General features: G+C 44.5%; 1 protein-coding gene across 2 annotated transcripts in view; it reads left to right on the forward strand.

Moving 5' to 3' along the window:
- The window catches only part of HMCN1 (hemicentin 1), a 164,438-nt gene that overhangs the window by 97,170 nt on the left and 43,356 nt on the right, over window positions 1-23,912 (forward strand). For both annotated transcript variants that reach the window (XM_030953930.1, XM_030953929.1), the window contains exons 41-55: window positions 3,685-3,860; window positions 4,130-4,226; window positions 6,270-6,392; window positions 8,166-8,327; window positions 8,955-9,236; window positions 9,646-9,813; window positions 12,150-12,263; window positions 14,699-14,785; window positions 15,193-15,384; window positions 16,107-16,280; window positions 17,210-17,323; window positions 18,747-18,892; window positions 20,470-20,620; window positions 21,305-21,508; window positions 23,099-23,212. In XM_030953930.1, the coding sequence (XP_030809790.1) occupies window positions 3,685-3,860; window positions 4,130-4,226; window positions 6,270-6,392; window positions 8,166-8,327; window positions 8,955-9,236; window positions 9,646-9,813; window positions 12,150-12,263; window positions 14,699-14,785; window positions 15,193-15,384; window positions 16,107-16,280; window positions 17,210-17,323; window positions 18,747-18,892; window positions 20,470-20,620; window positions 21,305-21,508; window positions 23,099-23,212 (2,304 nt within the window). The remainder of the gene's footprint in view (window positions 1-3,684; window positions 3,861-4,129; window positions 4,227-6,269; window positions 6,393-8,165; window positions 8,328-8,954; window positions 9,237-9,645; window positions 9,814-12,149; window positions 12,264-14,698; window positions 14,786-15,192; window positions 15,385-16,106; window positions 16,281-17,209; window positions 17,324-18,746; window positions 18,893-20,469; window positions 20,621-21,304; window positions 21,509-23,098; window positions 23,213-23,912) is intronic.

A 23,912-nucleotide genomic window follows, 5' to 3' on the forward strand; every position in this document is an offset into this window, starting at 1 on the left:
ACCTTCATTTACTAAAGTGTCTAGGTGTGTCCTTCTGTGTATCCTTGAAGAGATGTAACTACATTGAATTTACAAACTACATTGAATTTACAGCAGTGAATTTACAAGTTTAATGCGTAAAAGCTCATTTATGAAGAATAAAAGAAAATATGTGTTTGTATAAAGCCAGATCTGCCAGGTGAGAGATATTCTTGGGCCCAGTGCTCTGTTGTCTTTATTGCACCAGAAGGAAGTACTGGGGGTTCCCCATCCAGCTCTGCACTTCCCATGCCATTCCCAAGCCTAAATGGAGGGGAATCTTTTAGTGCTAAATAGTGACACTGTGTTGAGTCCAGCCAGTCAGCTCTGTCTCCTTAAAGGAGCAGGAAAGAGGTGTTTTTTTAGTTTGTCAGTTTTCCAGATTGTCAGTGAGTTAATTCTGATCTTTTTTTTGCCTGAACCTGTGTAAATTCATCCTCCCTTCTGATGTGGGCAATGCTCTGAGGTACCTGGTGGGATTGTTGGGACTGTCCTGTGCAGGATTTTGGTGATCCCTGTGGGTCCCTTCCAACTCAGGATATTCTGTGATGCTGTGCTTTCTTGTAACTTGTATGAATTTCATCCTGTATTTATTGAAACTTGCATCAGATGCCTTTTCATATTCATAGAATGGTTTGGGTTGGAAGGGAGCTTAAAGCTCACCCAGTCCCAACCCATGCCATGGGCAGGGACACCTCCCACTATCCCAGCTTGCTCCAAGCACCATCCACTCTGGTCTTGGGTGTTTCCAGGGACCCAGGGGCAGCCACAGCTTCTCTGGCACCCTGTGCCAGGGCCTCCCCACCCTCACAGCGAAGGATTCTTCCCAATATCCCATCCAACCCTGCCCTCTGGAAGGCACTCCTAATTGTCCTGTCCCTCCAGGCCCTTGCCAAAGTTTCTCTCCAGTTCTTTTGGAGCCTCTTCAGGCACTGGAAGGGTCCCTAAGGTCACCCCATGTTGTGTTCTCAGAGCCTGTGGGTGCTGTGCCAGCAGGAATGCCAGGGAGTGTGACTGTAGCGGCTTTTGTGTTCCCTTGGACATCTCAGAGGATTTGTCCAGCAGCAAAATGAGGATGAACAATAATCTGACATTTGTGTTAGAAATGGTATAGTACCAGATGTATAGTGAGGCATTTGGAATTGAGGCACCTTTGTGATTTTGCTTCTGCTTTTAGAATGTCAGTGGACTCTGCCAGTCTCCAGCCTTATGGCAATCCCCTGTGGAAAACCTTGCAAGAAAAGTTAGGAGTTTGGATGACTTCTAAGAAGGGGCAGCTGGCCAAGTTATTTGTTCCTGAGTTTGGCTTTCAGAATTGTCTCCCTTGGTTAGAGTACCCCTGGCTAAAGTCCTGGTGACTTTTGCATCTGGAAGGGGCAGTTAGAAACCCAGGACTCTGCTGGGGCAAGTGAGCCAAATTTAATATAGGCTGGAACATTTCATGTCTAGAGCAAGGAATATCAGGGTCTCCTTTGGAGTTTGAAGACAAGTGTGTATGTCTGTGTAATGTGACATAGGTATATTTATTATCCCTCTTTTATTTTCTGGAACCTCTGTCCATTTTAGCTGGAGGAAATGAAAAGAGTTAGGAGTTGTGCATGTTTAAAATTAGTGTTGTATTAGAAGCTGGCCAGAGTTGAGCTCAGCTGCAGGACCAGCTTGAGTGAGGCTGTCAGCAAAAAGTAATATTGCTCTTCAGACTTGCTTCATAAGGGCAATCTAATTAAGAAGCCACAGGAGGGAAATTATTTGGAGTAGAGTTGGAGCTGGGTTGGTTGGAAATGTGCACTGAGCCAGGAGTTGGAACAAGCTCAGTTACTTACAGTTACTATGAGCATAATTAGATTAATTTAAAACCTCATTCCTTCAGAAATAAGTGCTTTAGTGTCTGTGTCATAAACTCAGTTTCCTTTTGAGCACATTTCAATTCATTGAGCTGAGAGAAAAAGTAAATGGTTGAAAAGTTTTTGGAAATAAATTTGCCTTCTGCAGGAATGGATCAGCTTCCAAATCTCAGTTCCACAATACTCATAAAGAATCTGGACCTTTGTGAGTTCTAGAAAGATAAAAAGATAAATAGATTTTTTTTTCACTTACTATATTTCTTATCCACAGGGACCAGGCTTTTCCCTAGATTATTTCCAAACTGTGAAATCAGCAGCTCTGCTCTGTACTTCCTGGGCATGAAACACAAAGCTTGATTGTTCCTGGTCATTCAGGCCAGCTCAAGAGCTGTTTTGCTGTCCCCTGAGTGCCACTGTGGGACACATTCTGGTCTTCTGTGTGTGATTAACCTGGTGTGCTTGTTCTCACAGATGGTCCCACTGCCTCCTCTCTCACCCCAAAGTTCTGTGCACTCAGACCCTCAGTGTCTGGGGTCATGGATCCCAAAACTAAAGGGCAAAGGAAATGTGACAATAAAGGTTCTTATACTTAGTCCTGGTCAACTTCTTGGGGGCAGTATTTTGTCTGTGTTCTTTTTGACTGCAGCCATGAACACTTTCCCCATGGAAAATCGCTGACTTGCTGTGTTCAAGGTTTAGTTCTCAGTTGCCTTTTCAGTTACTTTTGTTTTTCTGATTGTGGAAACAGAAAATCAAAAAACAGGGGGGAAAAGTGTTTTCTTAAATCCTGACACTGTTCAAGAACAGCTAATGGGTTTCAATTGAAGTGTCCAGTGTTCTGATGTTTTTTATTTCTACACAGAAAACTCCTTTCAAACGGAGATTTTTCTACTGTCTGATTTGGAAATTATAATGTAATAATGAGGTTATCACTGAACTGCAGGACAAATGTAAATACAGCACTCAGTGCCAACAACTGCATTAATTGGTAGATCCCACAAACCCAATTCACGAGCGCTAATTGTAGATTATTATTTGTTGATTAAGTCATTAACCCATTGACTTGCTTGCCGACCATGTAAGTTCTTATTCTGTCAGTTGTATTTGACCATGTCTGGACAAATTATCTGTAGGTCAGAGTTTTACTTAAAGCCAAATATCCTTCTTGGCACTGTCTGGAACAGCTTAAGACATTTTCAGCTTCTGGGGCTGATTGTTATCTTATGAGCTTTTTCACTCAGCAGCTCTTTTTCATTCTTGCAGGAATGCATTCCCCCATTTTTATATACTGGTGATTTTCCTTTCTAACTACATGTACGGTGTTGTTTTTGTTTTTTTTTTGCTGGTCTTTGCTTCTCCTTATAATTTCTCTGTAGCTGATACCTCACTAACGCGTATTTTGTGTGGAAGATATTCTGTAAATAACAAAAATGATTCTTGTGGTTTTTGTGGTATAAAGGAGACTGAAGTTGTGTGTAACTGAAGGTGTGTCATTTTATCTTTGTACAGTCCCTTAACTCCACATTTTGTTTGCTCTGTGAAATCTTCAGTGCCCAAAGGTCCCTTAGTTTGAGCAATAGGACAAGAGGAAAGAGCCTCAGGTTGTCAAGGGGAGGTTCAGGTTGAATATTAGGAAAAACTGTTCACAGGAAGGATGGTCAGGCACTGGCACATCTGCCCAGGGCAGGGGTGGAGTTGCCATCCCTGGAGGGATTTAAGACCTGTGGATGTTGCCCCTGGGGACAGTGCTGGGGAAGGGTTGGCCTGGATGGTCTCAGGGGGCTTTTCCAAGGTAACCAAGTGTGTGATTGTGTTGGTGCAGTCCCTCCTGACATCGTGGGCGAGGAGCAGAACGTGTCAGTGCTGCTGGGCCAGGCCCTGGAGCTGCGGTGCCAGGGCAGCGCCGTGCCCCCGCCCCGCCTCGCCTGGCTCAGGGACGGGCGGCCCTTGCTGGAGAAGCCAGGCCTGAGCATCTCGGCAGATGGCAGCGTGCTGAAGGTAAGCTGGGCAGGCAGGGCCTGCTGGGGCTCGCTCTGGGGAGCTGCACCCTCCATGGAGGTGGGACAGCAGGGTAGTGTGTGAGGAGGGAGGGATGGCAGAGATGTACCCCAGCTGTCTGGGTGCAGAGCTTGCTGGATTCATGCTCTTTTATTAATATTCTGGGAGACATATGTAAAAATAAAATGCAAACCTGAACCCCCTTTCCCTGCACATTTCATGAATAATTATGTAGGGAAAAGAAACTCAGGTTTTCCTTTTGTCCCCAGATTGATGGAGCTCAAGTGCAGGACACTGGACGCTACACTTGCGGAGCGACAAATGTTGCTGGAAAAACTGAGAAGAACTATAATGTCAATATTTGGGGTAAGATTCATTAAGCTTATTCCAGAAATGGGAACAAGGCTCAGAGCTGAATTATTATGTGAGATGCTGAAATCCTCTGTAGTTCATCAACACTCAGTTGCTGAGGCTCATACAGGGATATCTTGTATTTGCTGTAGTTGAATGGGCCCAAGACAGTGCACACGCTTTTCAAATTGCTTTAATTTAGTTCTAAATTAACACCAGTTACCCTACAGGCCTTTATTGAGCTTGCAGGAATGAGAGTAGTTAGAACTGTAACTAGTGAGTGGCATCCCTTCTCATGACAGGGGGTTGGAACAAGATAATCTTTAAAGTCCCTTCCAGCCCACACCATTCTGTGATCATGATTCTGTGATAAATACCTGGATTTGGATCCATAGCTTTAATGCCATTTGAAGTAACATACCAACTTTCCACTTACTGAAATGCTGAAGCATTGGAAATTCCGATAAATAAAAGCTGCCTTACAAACTTATTAGTGCTGAATCATAAAACCAGCTTTAATAATTTTTTCTATGGCTCTATGATGAATGTGGCTTAGAACATTATTTTAATAATTGCTTTTGAGGGGGTTTCCTGCGCTGTCATTTTCTTCTCATGTTCAAACTGAAATGTTCCTGTTTTACTGTTATAAATCAATTTCTTGCTTTGGAGTCAGAAGACTAGAATTACATATGAAGGTTTGTAACACTAAAATGACATTTTTCAGTTCAGATTTCAAGTCTGACATTATTAAAATACCTATTCGTGGCATTTGACTTAGAGGTAGGTGTTGTAGTACCATACCATTTTCCCATGCTGAAGCAAATGCCATTTACTGTGCTGGTCAGCCTCTGCTCTCCTCTTTCTCTGACAGACTTTTACACAGGACCTTTGCTAGAGGGATTTAGATTTGTTCCTTTGTGCAGTAGGACCATTCCAGTAGGATTTGAATGGAGGGATAATTCTTTGCTAGTTAGCAGCTTTGATGGGATAAGCTTGATAGAAATCACAGGCTGCCTGTGAAAGCCATCTGTGGATAATTGTTTAGAATTATAGCTTTCATTTATGCCCTAGCATCCAAAATCCTCCTTGCTATATTTTGACATTTTAAATCCAGGAAATGTATCCTTCTGAGGATTTGTGAGAGCTAAGTGTGGATCCAGGAGCCAGCCTGTGAGTTAAATGAAGAGAACAGCACAGGCTTGTCCTGGCTGGAGCAGGATAAATAAAGGGTAAAGCAGATAGTACCATAAGGCCCTTGTCGTTTCAAACCCCACACATCTGGTTGCTGCTGGAGGGCTGGAGGTGTCAGAAGGAGAAGCTGGCTATTGTCACATGCATTAAAAAAGTGCTGCATAAGTTGCTCACCTGGGAGGTTTTATTTGCCAAGTTCAACCTACATTCTCCTCTGCTTTTTCTTGGTCTCTACCTGCTCTGTTTTCATCTGATGAAAATCATTCCTGATTCCTAAGAGGCAGTTAGCTCTTTCCTAGGGATTGAACCAAAGCTTTTTAAGGCTTTGAGAATCAGAGTAAAACAGTGGTCCCTTTTGTCTGCAGCTGGTTTAGAGTGACAGAGCTGTAAAGCAAAGTGATCCTTCTGTTGCAGGAGGGTGATCAGAAGGGTGGGATCCATAGCCTTGGATGTGGCAGCCAGTGTGCTGATGCAGGAAACATTCAAAGGAAAAATGTAGGCTGAATTTTAAAAGTCACTGATGATGATGATCTCTGTGGGTTTATTAGCTGAGGCCGTGAATGAGGCAGGCTCTTAGAGTTGGAGTCACTTTGCAAAGTTCCCCAAACCAGCTTTGTTTAGTCAAGTCCATTAAAGGCAGCCCAAATTAAAGCCTGTGCATGCAGCAGCCCTCAGAGCCCAGAAGGATGGACGCAATCATTTCCAAGTGTATTGTTCCCTACCCAGGGCCTGGTTATCATTGAGGAGACAATCCTGGCATTGCTGCAGAGCTGAATGGGACAGATTTGCATGAGGGTCATTTGGGGTTTACTGCTGGCTGATAATGTGTTGTTTCAAAGACTGCACTTACTTGGCTTCTCTTTGCAGTGTCACCAAGTATTTCTGGCTCGGATGACAGCTCTCAGCTGACAGTCAATGAAGGGAGCTTGATTAGCCTCATCTGTGAGTCCAGTGGCATCCCACCACCCAGTCTCACCTGGAAAAAGAATGGTGGGTAACTGCCAATTGTCTGTTTTATAAAGCAAATAGGATAATTCTAATCCGCTGAGTTTTGTTTTCATCTTGTATACATTTTGGATGGTGTGTTCTGAGGAGTTCAAATGTGCAGATATATCTACATAATCCTGGCATTGAGGAACGTGGGATCCAGGAGTAGATTATTCCCTTCTCTCTATCTCACCTCTGCTTGGATTAGGTGTTTCTAAAGGTTTCTAAAGGTGCAAGGGAAGTGTAGTGCTGAGATTAAACAGCTGACAGAAATGATCTGTGGAGCACTTAAAATGTTAATTTACTGTGGGGCAACAGCAGCAGCATGGTACCACATCCCTGGAAGTGTTCCAGACCAGGGCAGATGTCTTTTGAGCAAGTGGAAGGTGTCTGGGCCCATGGCATAGAGTTGGAATGAGATGATCTTTAAGGTCCCTTCCAACCCAAACCATTCTGGGATTGTAAGACTTGTTTGTGGATCCCAGATGTCAGGGCCAGGATGTGCCTTTGTGTGAAGTTGAGTTTCTGCCCTGTGATCCACTGCATAACACAGATTCTCTGAGCTGGTTTTAAATCTACAGCCATGGCATCCAGCCAAGTGGTGAAGATGTGTGTAGTTGTAGTCATTGCTTTGGGGATTCACCAAACCCTTTCTCTCCTCCCATCTTTTTCAAGAATAGTCCGCACACCTTTTGTTTTAGGGGTCAAAGTTACATTGCCAAACACCTCTTTAGGAGTTGGCAGACAAAGCCAGCTATTTTCAGCACCTTCTTTTAGCTGGAGAGAGACTACAGGACAAAATAAGATAATTTACTTTCCCAGTATGGTAATTCTTGTGTTAATAATCAGTCTTACTTATATTTGTGTTTTTCTAAGCAGAACAATTCAATATGGTATGTACTTGCTTTAATTAATTTTGGCTCATGGAAAGAGCAGGTTTTAATTACAGAACACTTTTTTCAATGCATAACATTTTCAGAGAACAGGAAGTTCTTTTTAAACCCTGTCTCTTGGAAGCCAGAAAGGCCTTGTATGACATGTAAATGCACTACAAGGCTAATGTGTGTACACTTAATGGCAGGAAGGAGACTTAAACCTGGTAGAAAGTCTAGAAAAGCAGTTAGAAAGGAAGAGTATATTTTTCAGCATGTTTGACATTTGGTGCACTTTGTAGTGAGGACTGTAAATGCACAAGAGGGAAACGAAGATTCAGCTTGTTAGAAGTATCCATGGCAGGTGCATTCCTTCTGTCAGGAAGTCTCCCTGCAGTTTGGAAAGATGAAAATGGATAACCTGAGGTCTTCAAGACTGAAGAATCTGCTCAGAGAATGCAGTGGGAGTTTGCTGTCACGTTTCTGCTGCGCCTTTCCTGAGAAGAAGCCTGTGACACATAGCACATAGATAGTGTGAAACCTAAACTATATATTTCTGAGCATTGGCTGTGCTGGGTGAGACAATTATACACTGAAAAATTAGTCACCTTTTACTGAAAGTGCTGAGCTTTCTGCTCAGTGGTGTTCCAAACTGCATGGATGTGAGGGAGAGTCAGTGTGCTTTAGCTCAGAGTATGCCATGAAATGAGTAGTTAATACAGAGAGTCCTCAGGATCTGCTTGTGCCAAGTTCCTGCTGTCTGGAAAAACTCTGACGGAGTACTTCTAAAATGGGCAAATGTACAACTCAATCCTTTTGAATGAGCCAGTGGACTTCACACCACATGACTTTGATTTGCTCCTGGCCACTAGTGTGGTTTTATGTGACAGAAGGTGTCTTGCAGGCTCTCCTGTGGTGCCGGAGCCATCAGGAAGGGTGCGGGTGCTGTCTGGGGGCAGACAGCTCCAGGTTGCAGTTGCTGACAGATATGATGCTGCATCTTACACCTGTATTGCTTCAAATGTGGCTGGGAGTGCCACCAAAGAGTACAGCCTGCAAGTGTACAGTAAGTGCCAGGAAATCTCTGATCATGGTTTACCAGTTGTGCAGTAATGTTATGGGGGTGTGAGGCGGGCAGTGATGTTGAGCTGCAGGGTCTCCAGAGATGGAGTGCTGGCTGTAGGACTACTTAGAGGTAGTTCAAGGAGAGTGTTGTGTCATTAAAATTTTGGCAATTTGGACCTGTAGTTTGATGAAGACATTGCATGTCCCTGTTGAAAGTGCACAATCCACTGATGTAATTCCTTTAGTCTTGTCCCCAAGCTGCAGTAGTGATGACAACTGGATGAACTTAGCTTTCTCTTAATTCCCTTAGACTTTACTATATTTTTGTTGGTAATAAAAAGAGGTATTTTTAAACAATGCCACAGAGAAGAAAATCTTCGAAAATCTGTAGGGACTGTGCGGGGACAGTTTTTTTAAATTTAATTTTTTCTCTTGTTTGCATTTTAAAAATTGCCTGTAAGTTAACATTTTAAAAAACATTTTTACTTTATGCTGTGGGAGAGGGGGAAAGGAGCTGATTTGTTTTTTACTGACCCTGCTGCTCTGGAAAATTGACTCAGCAGCAGGGGAAGATTCTGAAGTACAGCTTCCAGTTGACTCCTACACTGTGTCCCTTGTTCTTCCCTAGCTCGACCAACTATATCCAACAGTGGTCCCCACCCGTCAGAGGTCATTGTCACCCAGGGAAGCGAAATATCCCTGGAGTGCGAGGCTCAGGGCATTCCTGAGCCAGCAGTGACGTGGCTGAAGGACGGGCGGGCGCTGGGCAGTGGCAGGGAGGTGGCAGTGCTGGCGGGGGGCCGTGTCCTGCGGCTGCAGCGCGCCCGGGTGTCCGACACCGGCCGCTACGTCTGCGTGGCCACCAACGCCGCCGGGCTGGCCGACAGGAAATACGACCTCAGCGTGCACGGTGAGTGGGGCCACCTGGGGCACGTGGAGCCAAGCAATGGTGTGCCGCTCAGTGCACCTCCTGGATCTGCTGCAGGGGATGCAGCTCTAGTTGCACTGTTAGGAAAAGCCCAAAGCCTAGTTTATGACTCCTGAACATTTAAAAATTGTAGCCCTCTTTCTGTTAATATCAATCTACCCCAAGTTGCTTCATCTCCCGAGATAACCAGAATGTGGTACAATTTTACATTATACTGGGGTGAATGTCATGGTGGGAAATACTCTGTTGTTGGAGAGAGAAATTAAGGTTTAACCAAGACTACCCTGCTACTCATTCTCAGTTAACTAATATTTGTGTGACACAATGTTTTGTGAGCAAAATGAATTTGTATTTGCTCTGAAGTATGGTTTTTCCCTACTCTTTGCTGTAGTTCCCCCAAGTATTGGTGGTTACCTGCAGCTGCCTGAAAACATCAGCACTGTGGAGAAGAATCCCATCTCCCTGGTTTGTGAAGCCTCAGGAATCCCCTTGCCTGCAATCACGTGGCTCAAGAATGGGTCACCCATCACCTTGAACAGCTCTGTGCGAATCCTCTCAGGTACAAAAGCTGGAGGGCACATGGCAACATCTCACTTTGCTATGCCTAGAAATACACTTCATTGGCTCTCCTATTATTTTTCTCCACCTCTTCCTCTTCACAGTTGTTTTACCATTTAAAGAGGAAAAATCTTTGAAAGAACAAATGTCAAAAACCAAAGCACATCTCTGATTTATATGGGTCTGTATGTGAAACCAAAGACCGCCTTAGAAATGGTGCATGTAAAAGCATTTCTGGCTGTGTTGTTTCTTTGACCTTGGATTTGCCACTGGCAAGTAGAAATCTCATGACAATAACTTTTTATGAAGTTTTGTGATAGCCATCATGCAAAGCCTGCATCGTGAACCTAAGAAAACTATCAGACAGGTAAAGAGCTGGAAGGTGTTTAAGAGCTCAGCTAAGACTGCATTTGAAGCTGATAAGCTTCAGGATATTTTAATGAGTGCAGCTTTTAATGTTACAGATAGTCCTGTCCTATGCTTTCCCACTTTTGCATATGGTGTGTGGAAAAAGGAGTGGGTGTGTGATTATTTCCCAGTATGAACCTGGCTCTGGGAGCTGCTCTGCATTCCCTTCTGTTTCAAGTTGCAGTCAACAAAAATAATATCTTCTGGGCTTGGTTGTTTTTGTCCTGCCTGTTGCTTTCTACACCCACACTAATCTCACCTCCTGGATTGAGAGTCAGGAAGGGAGAGACAAAAAGATGTTTATTGTCTCTGGATGTTGGCTGTGTGGGAGGGGAAACACGCCAGGGCTCAGGGCTTTGTTTTCCTCCAAACTTTGTGCTTCAGAAAGCTACATGTGATAGTAGCCAGCATGGCACTTGGAGCTTTATTTGTGCTTCTAAAGCTGTAAAAAACAACAACAACAAAAATCCTCCTCTAATTTTGGATTTAAATAGTTTGCCAAAGCAAGATTTTGGTTCTGTTGACTGAAAACATACTTGGCATTGTAGATGATTTCAGTGTGTGGACACACTTCTGGCAGCTTTTAGTCAGTTAATTCAGATCATGGAATCACAGAATATCCTGAGCTGGAAGGGACCCACAAAGACCATCCAGTCCAACTCCTGGCCCTGCACATGGGCTTTAGGAAGGAGAAGAGCTTTTGTTTAGCCAAATGTAGAAAATCTGTCCTGCCTCAGCACTGGAGGACTGGGTGTGTGATGCCAGGGAAGGTCACAGTTAACCTCCTGCAGGCAGGTTTCTGCCTCTGCTCTGGCCTTGTGCAGGGGTGGATGAGAGAAGGGATCGGGGAGACACGAGGCTGGCAGACCTGAGCCTCCCTCAGTGTCCCAGTGCTCCCTCTGGCAGGCAGGAGTCCTTGGGCAGAGGCACATCCAGTAACCAGCTCAGCAGTTTGCTCCTCCAAGTGCATGACCAGGGTCATCACTTTCTGGGCTGTGTCCCAACAGTGATAGCCACAGGCAGGAGCTGCCCAGGGCAGGTGTGCTGTGCATTAGGGAATGCTGCTAACCAGGAACTGGGAAAAGTTGCAGGCTGGCTGCTGCCTTTGGCTTCACATTCAGATGCTCCCTAATGTCTGTTCTGCTGTTCCTCTGCCAAAAAGCAAGAAAAGAGGAGTTACTCTGTGATGGCAAAGCAGGGATATTCTTCATCTTTGGTCAAACATACTTGCAAATCTTCCTTTTAAAATCAATGTGTCTGTGCAAAGGTGACTTGACAACTGCAGAGTCAAGAAGAATCTGTTCTTTCAACCCATTGCATGTAAACCAGTGCTGTTATCAGCTGTTACTATTATTATTGATGGCACAATTAATGCAAATGCTAGAAGGGAGAGGTGGAATTTTATTCCTTATCTATGTAAATACCTTAAAGGTATTTATATAACAAGGTATTTATAGAGATAAGCTTATTTTTCTGTGTACACACATAAAAAGCACTGCTGAGGCATTATTAATTTTCTTGAATATACATCTAGAATCTCAGTACAGCAAAGCACCCTTGTCATTGAAAACCCTGCTGTCTGAGGCACTGTGTGCTGTCCCAATTTCCTGCCCAGCAGTGTGTGTTACAAACACAGTGTTCCTGCCATGTCTTAAGTGCCAATCCATGAATCCCATGCAGTGGAGGGCAGGGTGTGTGTGCCCTGCCCAGCCCTGGGATGGTGCTGGGTGGCAGAGCAGGGTGTGTGTGCCCTGCCCAGCCCTGGGATGCAGGGTGTGTGTGCCCTGCCCAGCCTGGGATGGTGCTGGGTGGCAGAGCAGGGTGTGTGTGCCCTGCCCAGCCCTGGGATGCAGGGTGTGTGTGCCCTGCCCAGCCTGGGATGGTGCTGGGTGGCAGAGCAGGACTCTGATGCTGTTTTGGCTGTCTCAGGGGGCAGGACACTGCGGCTCAGCCCTGTGGGTGTGGCAGATGAGGGACATTACACCTGTGTGGTGACCAATGCTGCAGGAGAGGCCAGGAAGGACTTCCACCTCTCTGTCCTGGGTGAGTACCTGCTTGGATTTGGGGCAGCACAAGAGAGGGGTTCATACTGTAAGGGGGAGGGAATTCTGTATGCTTTGCTGGTATTTTTAAAAATATTATACCAAAACACACATCCTTAGGGGGAAAAAAAGTGAATTTGATACCACAAACAGAAAATCAGGTTGTAAAGAGAAGCTTCTTCTACATAGAATCATAAAAACCTGGAAGGGTTTAGGTTGGAAGGGACCTTAAAGCGTGTCTCATTCTAAACTTCCCCCACCCCCTCCCCCTGAGCACCACTATCCCAGGTTGCTCCAAGCCCTGTTCAGCCTGGCCTTGGGTACTTTCAGGGATGGCAACCTGTGCCACAACCTCCCCACCCTCACAGGGAAAAATTCCTTCCCAATATCCCATCTATCCCTGTCCTCTGGCAATATGAAGCTATTCCCCCTTGTCCTGTCCTTCCAGATCCTTGTCCAAAGTCCCTCTCCAGCTCTCCTGGAGCCTGTTGAGGTCCTAGAAGGGGCTCCAGAGTCTCCCCAGAGCCTTCTCTTCTCCAGAGTCAGCGATCCCAACTCCAGTGCAGTGGAAACCTTTAGTTAGCAGAGCCTTCAGTATGACAAAGGATATAAACCAATGTGGTAGGGGGTGATCCTGCTGATATAGTTAGACCAGGAGTTGTCCAGCAGGCTCTTTAGATACTATTTGGAACCATTAAGGTATTATTCTATCACATTGCTTAGTTTTGCAAGTCAGTGTTTTTCCCAGGAAACACTACTTTTTGGTTTAGTAACTGTTATTTTTATCAATAACTGTGAGGTCTGGCACACTGCAAGTTTTCTCTCAGCATTTCTGTGTAGAATTTTGTTCTCAGTTTCCTTTCTCTGAGGTGCTGAGCACCCTCATCTTCCTTTGCCTTCAGCTGACTTGGGCATATTCAGCCAGTCAGCTGAATAACTGATGATAACTCCCATTCAAGTCAGTTCATGTTTATTTGATGAGCTCATGGAAGTGTAAGTGTGGTAGAATGGAAGAGATGGATAAACACTGGAAAGCATTCATTGTCTGACTGTTTTCTTTGGAGGGTTTTAGTAGCAGGGTGTTCTTGAGGGTTCTGGGAATCTCTATTGCATAGGCTTTGTTTTCCTTGAAGAAAAATGCTCAGTGAAGCTGATTTCAAGTGGAAAATTCCATTGTTCAGTCTTTTCTTCCCTCCCCCCAATAATTTCTTTGTCTTTCTAGAGGAAAGTTACTGGAATGGGTCCTGACAGTGGCACAGAATCTTCACCAGTCGCTGTCAGTGGGAACTGTACACAGACATGCCAGGGTTTTTCTGGGTTACTGTAGGATGTGCAGCAGTCTGCAGGCAGAGCTTGGTGTAATAAGCACAATATTTATATATTTGAAAAGGGTTTGGTGTGGCTTTGCCATATTTTTGAAATTAAGATGTGTTGACGACTTACTGTATTCTTTTGGAGTCAAAGCAATGAGTTGCTGTCTTTGTTTATGACTAGTAGTAACTTCTGGCCTGACTTAAGTCCTGAACTTCATGATTTTAAGTTTGTTTTTCCCCATCTGTTTCCTTCACTCAAGTTTGAACCCTTCTTTAGTTATCAGAAATCTGGTGTAACATTCTTGTCTCTGGTGACAATGAATTCTGCATATTTCCATGATTCTTACTTTTATAAAATGTTTGCTTCCAGCAATGAGCTAGATAATAAATAAGCTGTTAAATATATTTTAATTCCTTTCTTCTTAGGTCTTCTATCTAGGCTGAAAGTTTGCATTTTGCAGGATTATTGAAACATAAATCAGGCTCCTTATTCTGATGTTTTTGTTACAAAATTTCCTATATCTCCTGGAGATGGAGTTGCTTTCTAAAAACGACAGGTCTCCTTTTCAGCCTGTTACACTCCATGCCTACTTTGACTTGTAGTGCCAATTTCTTTTGGCCTGATCTACATATGTCTGTATTTTGAAAGAAATAATTGAAGGTTTTAACCAGCACAGCTACTCCCCAGCATGCTCATAATCTGCCCTCCACATCCAAAAGCACAAGTTGACCAGGACACTTTGGAAACATGTCAGCCACATCAGCCATACAGTAGGAGTTTCCTTGCCTTGGGTTGGCTGTTGGGGGGTCTGGGATAGATATTTTAGGGGTTTATCTTCTACTTCTCTAAAGAAATGTAATTTGTACCACAGCAAGATGCCTTTAGACCTGTGTAGTAGTTCATTCCCATATGGAATTAGCTGTATTTGCAGAGAAAATTGATCAGCTGAGGCAGAGCATCCACTTGTTGGGAATCTTGGTTTTTTACGGCAGTTACTGTGTGAGTTTGTTCTCCTAGTCCCGTGTTCCCGGGCTCATCCCTCCTAGCAGCATCATCAAGCAGCCTGTTGTATTTCAGTGTTGCAAGAAATCCATGCTGATGTTGTGTCCTTGTCTGTTGCAGTGCCTCCAGGGATTGTGGGGGAAAATGCACTTGAAGACGTGAAAGTGAAGGAGAAGCACGGAGTTACCCTGACGTGTGAGGTGACAGGTAAAAGAACAGGTTATGATTTACCTTTGCTCATCAAAGCCATGGTCAGATCACTACTGGTGCTGCACACCCTGTTTTTAACTGGATTTTAGTTCAGTGGGATTTTTAAATCTTGGATTAACTGTGGTGCTTAGAGCAGGACTAAGCACTCCTTGTAAAGGTTGGATGAGATGAACCAAGAGGGATATTACTGTGATATTTCTTCTCCAAAGGCTTATGGAATTTCAGAGGAGGTGTATATCACTTCAGGAGGTTCAGAGACTTCAGAATGCATTTTCCAAAACTTCCCTCCTTGAATGCTCATGAAAAGCATACCTGAAACTGTATTTTCCTGTTTCTCAGAAATCTTGGTATATCCTAGAGGTTATGCACCAACTCATGTTTGCCATTTTCCCGACTCCTTCAAGGGAACCCCGTGCCACAGGTCACGTGGCTGAAGGATGGGCAGGCTCTGGCTGAGGCTGGAGATCCCAGGATCGTGTCCAGCGGGCGATCCCTGCAGATCTCCGAGGCGCAGCTCCTGGACACGGGGCGCTACACCTGCGTGGCATCCAACACTGCTGGGGACAGGAGCAAAACCTACAGCCTCAACGTGCTTGGTGAGCAGCTGGGCTGCCTCTGCCACAGGAACAGGCAGCTCAGAAAGAGTGCTGTTGGAATTCTGCACAGCTTTTTTGGCAGCAGTGCACAGGTTGCCTGTCTGCGATTAGAATTTTACATCTTAGTAATTGATAAATGATAGTGGTTTAGTAGAAACACTAGTGCTGTGCTTTAGACCACAGAGCTGGAACACAGGGAACCTTCACAGGGTATCATCCCTATGGAATGGGCAGCACAGCACTTTGAGTTATTGTGATTCAAGCAAGGAGCATCTGAAGAGCATTTCAGATTGTGATCTCTTCAGAAAAGCTGAACCCATCTGCACTCCTCATTTTTTTTTTTTTTCCGTGAGGGTTATTGCATAAGAAAGTGCAAACAATGGTGAGTTTGTTTTCCACACCCTTGTTCCTAGGCTCATCCCTCCTTCCAGGATCATCAAGCAGCAGCTCTGCTCAAGGAGTGGTGGCTGGCTTCCTGGGGAGCTGTGCTTGACAAAGGCACGGGTGGGAGTGAATTCCACTGGTTTGGGATCACTTCTGACTTCAGGACAAAACATAAAACCAGCTGAGTATTATCTGGGTCTGGGTTTTGGTGCTTCTTGTAGGACTGCCCCCCAGCTAGCTGAGGCTGCAGCCAGATTCCTAGACTGAACAGGGATCAGAAAATAGGCTTTTCAGAGAGGGGCTTTCCTCCCTGTGGTTACTGATTTTGTTGTTCCCAGTGGCTCCAAGCATTGTGGGAGCAGACAGCCAAGGGAATGCAGAGGATATCACCGTTATCCTCAACAGCCCCACCTCACTGGTGTGTGAAGCTTATTCCTACCCCCCAGCCACCATCACCTGGCTGAAAGATGGGAATCCCTTAGAGTCCAGCAGAAACATCCGCATTCTGCCAGGTAAACTCTGTTCTTACTGAGAAATAACACCTGATTCTTTTATTGCATGTTTTTCTGTTACAGACTTCAAAAAATCAATGAATATATTTCTGTTAAGTGTAATGCGCTGGCACAGGGTGCCCAGAGAAGCTGTGGCTGCCCCTGGATCCCTGGAAGTATCCAAGGCCAGGCTGGATGAGGCTTGGAGCAACCTGGGACAGTGGAAGGTGCCCCTGCCCATAAATGGGCTTTAAGTTCCTTCCAGCCCAAACCATTCTGGCATTCTTTGTACTTCTCTAGCACTTCCCATTCCAATATTTTTAATTACTTCACATTAACTGATTGTTTATTTGTGTTTTATTATGTATTTATCATTTTGTACCGTCAAGCAAAATGATGGGAAAATTCATATGAGTTAATGATGAATATAAATGACTTGCAATTAATTGTGGAAATTAGATGGAGAGAGATACAAATTAATAAAGAGAATGAGGTGGGATTTTCCTAGGTCATTAGTAGTTTGCCATTTTTAGTCAGTAGAATAATTTCTCCCTAGTTTTTGTGGAGGTGGAAAATGGGAACAAGCTTCAGAGGCAACACTAGAGTACTGTATGTGTACGAGTATATCACCTTGTTAACTGCAAGTGTTCAGAGGAAGAGTGAGTCTTGGCTAACTATCTTCAAGAAATTCCCTGCACAAATTTCTTGACCAAATTTCTTAACAAATTTCCCAAGAGTCCATAAGAAACAGGAGCTGTGATCCACGGCACTGCCATGAATCATGCACTCATTTGTTACACATGGTAGTAAGCATAGTAAGCAGTCAGGTTTTCTGCTCTTCAAAGGGCAGATTTTGGACCAAAGGGTTGGAAATATGCTGCAGGAAGTATTTAAATAACTGGGAAGCAGGAGTGTGGTGTGAGTGCCATTAAAGGTTGTGTCTTTGGCAGGTGGGCGGACCCTGCAGATCCTGAATGCCCAGCAGGACAGCGCTGGAAGATACACCTGCATCGCCACAAACGAGGCTGGGGAGACACTGAGGCACTACGAAGTGAAAGTCTACAGTATGGCAATCCTTTCAGTTTTTGAAATTCTAGTTTTGCATTCTTCCATTTTCCTCATTGCAGTGTTATCTGTCCTGGTGAATACAAGGCTTCCTATTAATGGCTTTGCTGAGCAAACATCTGTATTAGCTCTGGCATTGCTGGAGGAGAGACACCAGAAAAGTTGATTGTTGCATCCTTTGCAATGCTGCAGTTATCCTAAAAGCTTTTATGTCACTCAGGGGAGGACATTTAAGAAACACTGTACTCCAGTTTCCTCTCAAATGCTTCTTTTGGAGCTGATTTTCAGGTCAAATGAGTGCAGCACAATGGGAGATGTGAGCAGAGAATCTCCTGAGCGCAGAAACCATTTTAGAAAAACAGGAGAGGGCCTCTAATATCTAATGGGACACTTTATTGAGGAAGGAAAAACAGAAGGATACTATTTTTAAATCCTTCCATAACATCCTATATGCACAAAAGTTTCCTGTTCAAATCTTTCTGTCAGCACATTTTCCTTTGAGAATCTCTACCTACTCAATTTTAATGATCAAACTCTTCATTATGGGCTCAATCAAGTGTGATTTTTACCTTTTTTTTTAAATTTCCCAGTCTGATTTGGAATTGGTTTGCTCCCTTACAGTACCCATACTGTTATTTAATTACACCAAGTCCTTAATAAGGCCCCTCTGGATTTGGAATAATGAGAAGATGACAAATGAGTTCATTACTAATGCATGGCTATGTGGGAATGTAATGCCCTCCACCCCCAAATGCCATTGCAACTGTCAGTTGTTATTAGGATACTGTAAGTATTGGGGGAAAAATTTAAAATTCCCAATGGAAAAGAAGAGTAGAAAATTCTCTGAAAGCATTTTACATAATTTCAAAAATATTATGAGACCAAGCTGGGGGGCAGATGAAGAATTTTGAAACATTCTGTTTTCCTGCTGATTCAGAGAGAAACAGGATTTTGCAACACTGGGATTTCAGTGGAAATGTTGAGTTTTGACTAATTACCCTGAGTGTGGACTTGTGATCAAACATATGTTTCTGGGAATATTAGTTTCCATTAAAATGCTCTTTAATGACTACAATACCCTGAACTTTATAGAATTGAAGCCAGGCATGTAATAATGAAGTGCTGTAGTTAGGTAGGGCTGTAGGCATGCGTAAAAACCTGCATGTTTAAAGGTGTTGAACACAATTTTTTATATTTTTGTACATAATAACTGTACTAAAAATAGCTGAATATACATACATACATACATATATATATATAAATTTATAAAGGTAATAATTGGGCATTTGGCTGTGGGCAAGAGGCAGTTTATTGGGGGAATGCTTGCTTTCCAGGAGGTTATCATCTTAGTTAATGTTGAAATGCTGCAGCAGCCAGTAAGCCATGACAGTCTGTCCCCTCTCTGCCTTTGTCTGTGTGCAGTTCCACCCACCATTGCCAAAGGGGATGTCTCAGGGACAGGGCTGTCCCCCAAGGAGGTGAAGATCAAAGTGAACCACAGCCTGACCCTGGAGTGTGAAGCTCATGCCATTCCTGCTGCTGCCATCAGCTGGTACAAGGATGGACAGGCCAGTTACAAACTCAATTCCTTCCTCTGAGGAGATATGGGACAGGGACAGCTGTGTGTTCCCTGTCCCTGGAAACAGGGAGAGAAGTCACTCTCACTCACTCCCTGCTGCTGGCAGAAGCACTGCCCAGCAGTTTGGGGTGTTTGCTGGCACCCAGACCTCTGCAAATCAACATCCTGGCTTTTGCTGGGTGCCTGGCAGTGCCTGGGACACCGGGGCTGGAGTTTCCAGGCCTGGCACTGGCCTGTGCTGGGAGAGGGAGTGCCCTTCTTGGCAGGAACATCCCATGGTGTGACCACAGGGCTGTGGCTGTTGTGTAAAACCCCCAAAGGCCCCTTTATTTACAGATGGTTCTCTCAAGTGCTGCCCTTGCAGAAGTTGCAGAGCCTCCCCCTTGGTCCTGGCAGAGCTCACAAAGCCACAAGAGCATCTGGCTGCTCCGGGGGGGGGTGAGGCACAAGTCCTGCCACACACAGCGCTCCATGAATCTGTCTGGGGAGCTGGGAAGGGCAGGGCCATGGGGACACACTGAAATACAGCACAGGGGGTGAATAAAAAAGGAGCTGTGCTGCTCTTCTGTAAGAAAGGAGAGTATAATCTTTTGCTTGAGCTGTTCTTGGTAGGGCACTCATTGTGGACCAGCTTTTCCTGGGTTTAATGAGCATGTGGGAATAATGTGGATGATCACCCACTGACTGTTTCAGGTGTCCCCTGCTGTTCTGGGATCCCTGGGAGTCCTGGCTGTATTGCCAAAGAAAAACTCAATTTGGGGAGTTAAGAGGTCCCCAAAGGCAGTGACTGCACTCTTCACTGCCATTGGTACAGCAGCTGCTGTTCCTTAAGCTGCCCTGGGTGAAAGGCTCTCAGTCCTGTCCATGGACTGAATGAATTGTCCCCTGCAGGCCAGGAGTTCAGTTCTGACTCCATAATCATGGAAGCATGAGCTCATGGCAGGGTTTGGATTGGAAGGGACCTCAAAGCCCATCCAGTTCCACCCCTGCCATGGGCAGAGACACCTCCCACTAGACCAGGCTGCTGATGTAGATGAGCACATGTAATGTATTCTGGACACACAGGCTGTGTCACTGCAGCCTCTGCTGTCACCTGTGAGCCACATTTGGGCACAGGAATATCTCATCCTGTGTCTCTCTGTGCTGCTGCTTTGTCTAGTCTATGTTCAGACCATGTCCTTGCTGACAGCAGATCTGTAGGATGGGTTAGATCCATTTGTTCACCTCACAGAAAGCTGGGAATTTTCCAGGTATCGGAAGCTTGGCCAGTGAGTTCAGGGGTTGGATCAGCCTGATTGGATCCAATGCCACAAGAGCCTGATGGGGATGGCATTGCTCCTCTCAGCAGCATCCTGGGGCTATGAGTGATGGAAAATCACATCCTTGAGGAGACCAGCCACCATGATTGGAAGGATGAAGATGCAGAGTTTCTGACAACCAGGAACAGAAAATTGTCTCCAGGAACTTGGAGCTTGATTGAGTTTACTCTATATCACTGTTACAAATGTGGCTATTTCTGGTGTGTTCTTTGCTGAGTATTAATTTTCATTTGAATTGATATTGCAGCCACTGCAGGCAGATGAGCACATCCTGATCCAGGGCAGTGGCCGCATCCTGCACATCAAGGAGGCCCAGGTGTCAGACACGGGGCGCTACACTTGTCTAGCCTCCAACATTGCTGGGGAGGATGAGCTGGAGTTTGATGTAAATATACAAGGTAAAAGGGTAATAAAACTCTCCTGGTAGCCTGCTTTTTTGGTGTTCTGGGATGCTAGAATTAATAATTTTAGGTCCTTTACCCTTGTATGGTCAAACCCAATGCTTTTGTGTTTTTAGGGATATTTTGCTAATTTGCTGACATGTAGTATTTGATTATTCTTTTTTGTTGTGTTTGTGAAATCAGTGCAAGGACGTAGGAACTCTGATCTTCCTCTAAACGCCATGAAAAATTTTAATTTGTTTTGAACTAAGACATACTTCACTTTTCTGTTTCAAGTAGTATTTAGAGGCCCCAGACATAAGCATCCTATTGGCCTACTGTGTGTAAATACAAGGAAACAGTAATGAATAATTTCTGAAAATCTAGACAAAATGAGAGCTTGAGTGAAACCAGATACCACATTGTTTAAGTATTTTTGTTGATGAATACCCTCTGTGTTTGTTACCAGGTCATCTTACACTGTTATTTATTACTCTTCAAAAAATACTTAGTAAATTGCTCAATTGTGTCTTCTAGAAGAACTAGAGTTTTCCTGGGTAACTTAATGTGGGGGAGGGGTTTATTTAAGACACTTAATTTTTATTGCTGCTATTGAACATTACAATACCTTCTTATTTTTTGACTTCAAAATGAGCTGCTTCTGCTGCAAAATGCTAACATTATTCCTCTTCTTTGTTGTAGTTCCTCCTAGCTTCCAAAAGTCTTACAGGGAATGGGAAGCTGGGAACATGGTGGATGCAGAAAGAGGTGGAGAAAGTAAAGATGTGATTGTCAACAACCCCCTCTCACTGTACTGTGAGACCAACGCTGTTCCTCCTCCTGTGCTCACATGGTTTAAGGATGGGCATCCCCTGAGCTCCAGTGACAGAGTGCTCATCCTGCCAGGTGGGTGTTCAGCTGGCACTCTCTGGCCCTGCACTGAGGTGATCAAAGGGAGGGATCCCCCCCTCTCCTGTGAGGAAAGGCTGGGAGAGCTGGGATTGTTCACCTGGAGAAAAGAAGCTTCAGGCTGACCTCAGTGTGGCCTCCAGTGCCTGAAGGGGCTGAGAGGAAAGATGGAGACAGGCTGTTCACAAGGGGTGGAGGGACAGGACAAGGGGATATGGACTCAAATTAAAAGAGAATGGGTTTAGGTGGGATATTGGGAAGAAGTTCTTCCCTGTGAGGGTGGGCAGGCCCTTGCACAGGGTGCCCAGAGAAGCTGTGGCTGCCCCTGGATCCCTGAAAGTGTCCAAGGCCAGGCTGGACATGGGTTGGAGCAACCTGGGACAGTGGAAGGTGTCCCTGCCCATGGCAGGGGACTGCATTGGATGATCTCTAAGGTCCCTTCCAATACAAACCATTCTATGATTCTATGATTAAGAAGTGGCCTTAGTGCTGGTATTTGTGTAATGATGACACACTTCTCCCCTTCAAAATGCTTCTTTAATGTTCTTTTCAGACTTCATTAGCTGGAAATGTTTATCTCCAGTCCTTGGCCTTCAGTTGTTTTCTATAATTTAAGAAGTAGTCCCTAAAATGGTGTGAATGTCACCATTGAACTCTCACACTGAATCATGGAATTGCAGAACAGTTTGGTTTGAAGGAATCTCAAGGCCCAAATTATTCCACCTTCTGCCATGGGCAGGGACACCTTCCACAGTCCCAGGTTGCTCCAAGCCCCATCCAAACTGGCCTTGGACACTCCAGTGTGTTGCAAGATGAAATGCAGCAATGCTACCTTCTCTCTGATGTGTTCCTGATTTATTTCCTTATTAAATTTGCTTTGACAAAAAGATAATTGGAGTAGAAAAGCCTCTTAACCGAGGGGTGAGGCATGGAAAGCATGTTTACAGCAGAAAAATGGCCATAATCCCCTACTTAAGCTTGTGGGGCAGGAAAAGAGCTGCCTGCAGTCATGAGTGTTGCTATGCAGAGATGGTTTCGGATGCAGTGTTTAAGGAAGGGTGTGGTAAAAGGGGAACATCTGCTTGTCCATCTTGTTAATCTCTTGACAAAGCAATGACAAATACTCCCAAAGTGTATTCCTAAGATCTCCTCTCCTTCTGAAGGTATGTATATGGCTATGCTTTTTTGAAGAATAGAGTGAAAAGTACCTCTAAGCCTCAGAAGTGAATCTGTTCAGTTTGGAACAGAATATTATGGGCTTATATTTCCTTTTGCCTATTAGTTCTGTGCCATCTTACTGAGAAATATTTCTATTTTTGGTGGAAGAGTAACGCCTGGCTATGTACTGCTGCAGCATGATCTTCCATTATGTGGAATTAATTGCTCTTTTCTAACATTTCAGTATGAGCGTGGCTGCACTCCAACTATCCACCCGGAGAAAAAGTAGCCAGGAAATAAAAACCTTCAGCTACTTATAATTCAGACCAAATGCTGACCATTCATAAATTTGCTTGCTCAGGTCTCTGGTGGGATGTAGTGTGGAGATGATGGAGAGTGCTTGATGCTGCCTTGGCCTTTTGTTTGCAGGAGGCCGGGTGCTGCAGATCGCGCGGGCCCGCGCGGCCGACGCCGGCAGATACGCGTGTGTGGCGGTCAACGAGGCGGGGCAGGACTCCATCCACTACGATGTCCGAGTGCTCTGTGAGCTCCCCTTCCCCTCCGAGTGCCAAAAAAAGGGTTCTGTGCAAAATAACCAACCATTACCATCCAGGAGTCCATAGTGTTTCTAATGCTTATTTGTAAGCGATGACATTAATGTATTTAGGGTGCTGGAGCTGTTCAGATTTGTGTGAACAGAGCATTGATGTTTTTAGTTCCATGTGTGTGGGTAATTTTTATAGGAACTCAGTTGTGTTACAGTTTTCACCATTCACCAGAAAGAAAAGTATAGGTAAAAATCCAGGTTTTGTATTGGTGTCTCTTGTTCTCTCTAAAGTCTCCCATTGAGAATTGTGACCAAGACTTTTCTCTCTTTCTTTATTTTGGCCATCATTTTCTACAATTCCTGCAGAACTTCCAAAGCCTGAAGGGAACTGAGGATTTAGATAAATGAATACCTGCACAACCATTTGGATGACCTTTTGTGTCTGTTGCTGTGTCAGTGCTTTAGCCTTGGGAAACATTTCTATGCCTTTATGGTGGTGTTATACCATTGAAAATACTGATTTATTGCTACAATGGAGTCCTGCCTTGGAAATCATCTTTTATTTTGATGGCAAAGAACACATTGGAATAACTGGAAGATGGGTTTTCACCTCTTCGTTTCTCTGTGCGATGTGAATAAGTGTAGTTCTGCTGCAGTCCTTGTAGTTAGGCTGAATTGTTCCAGATGAACTACTCA

This window comes from Camarhynchus parvulus, chromosome 8 (genome assembly GCF_901933205.1).
Source record: "Camarhynchus parvulus chromosome 8, STF_HiC, whole genome shotgun sequence".
NCBI classification, from domain to species: Eukaryota; Metazoa; Chordata; class Aves; order Passeriformes; family Thraupidae; genus Camarhynchus; species Camarhynchus parvulus.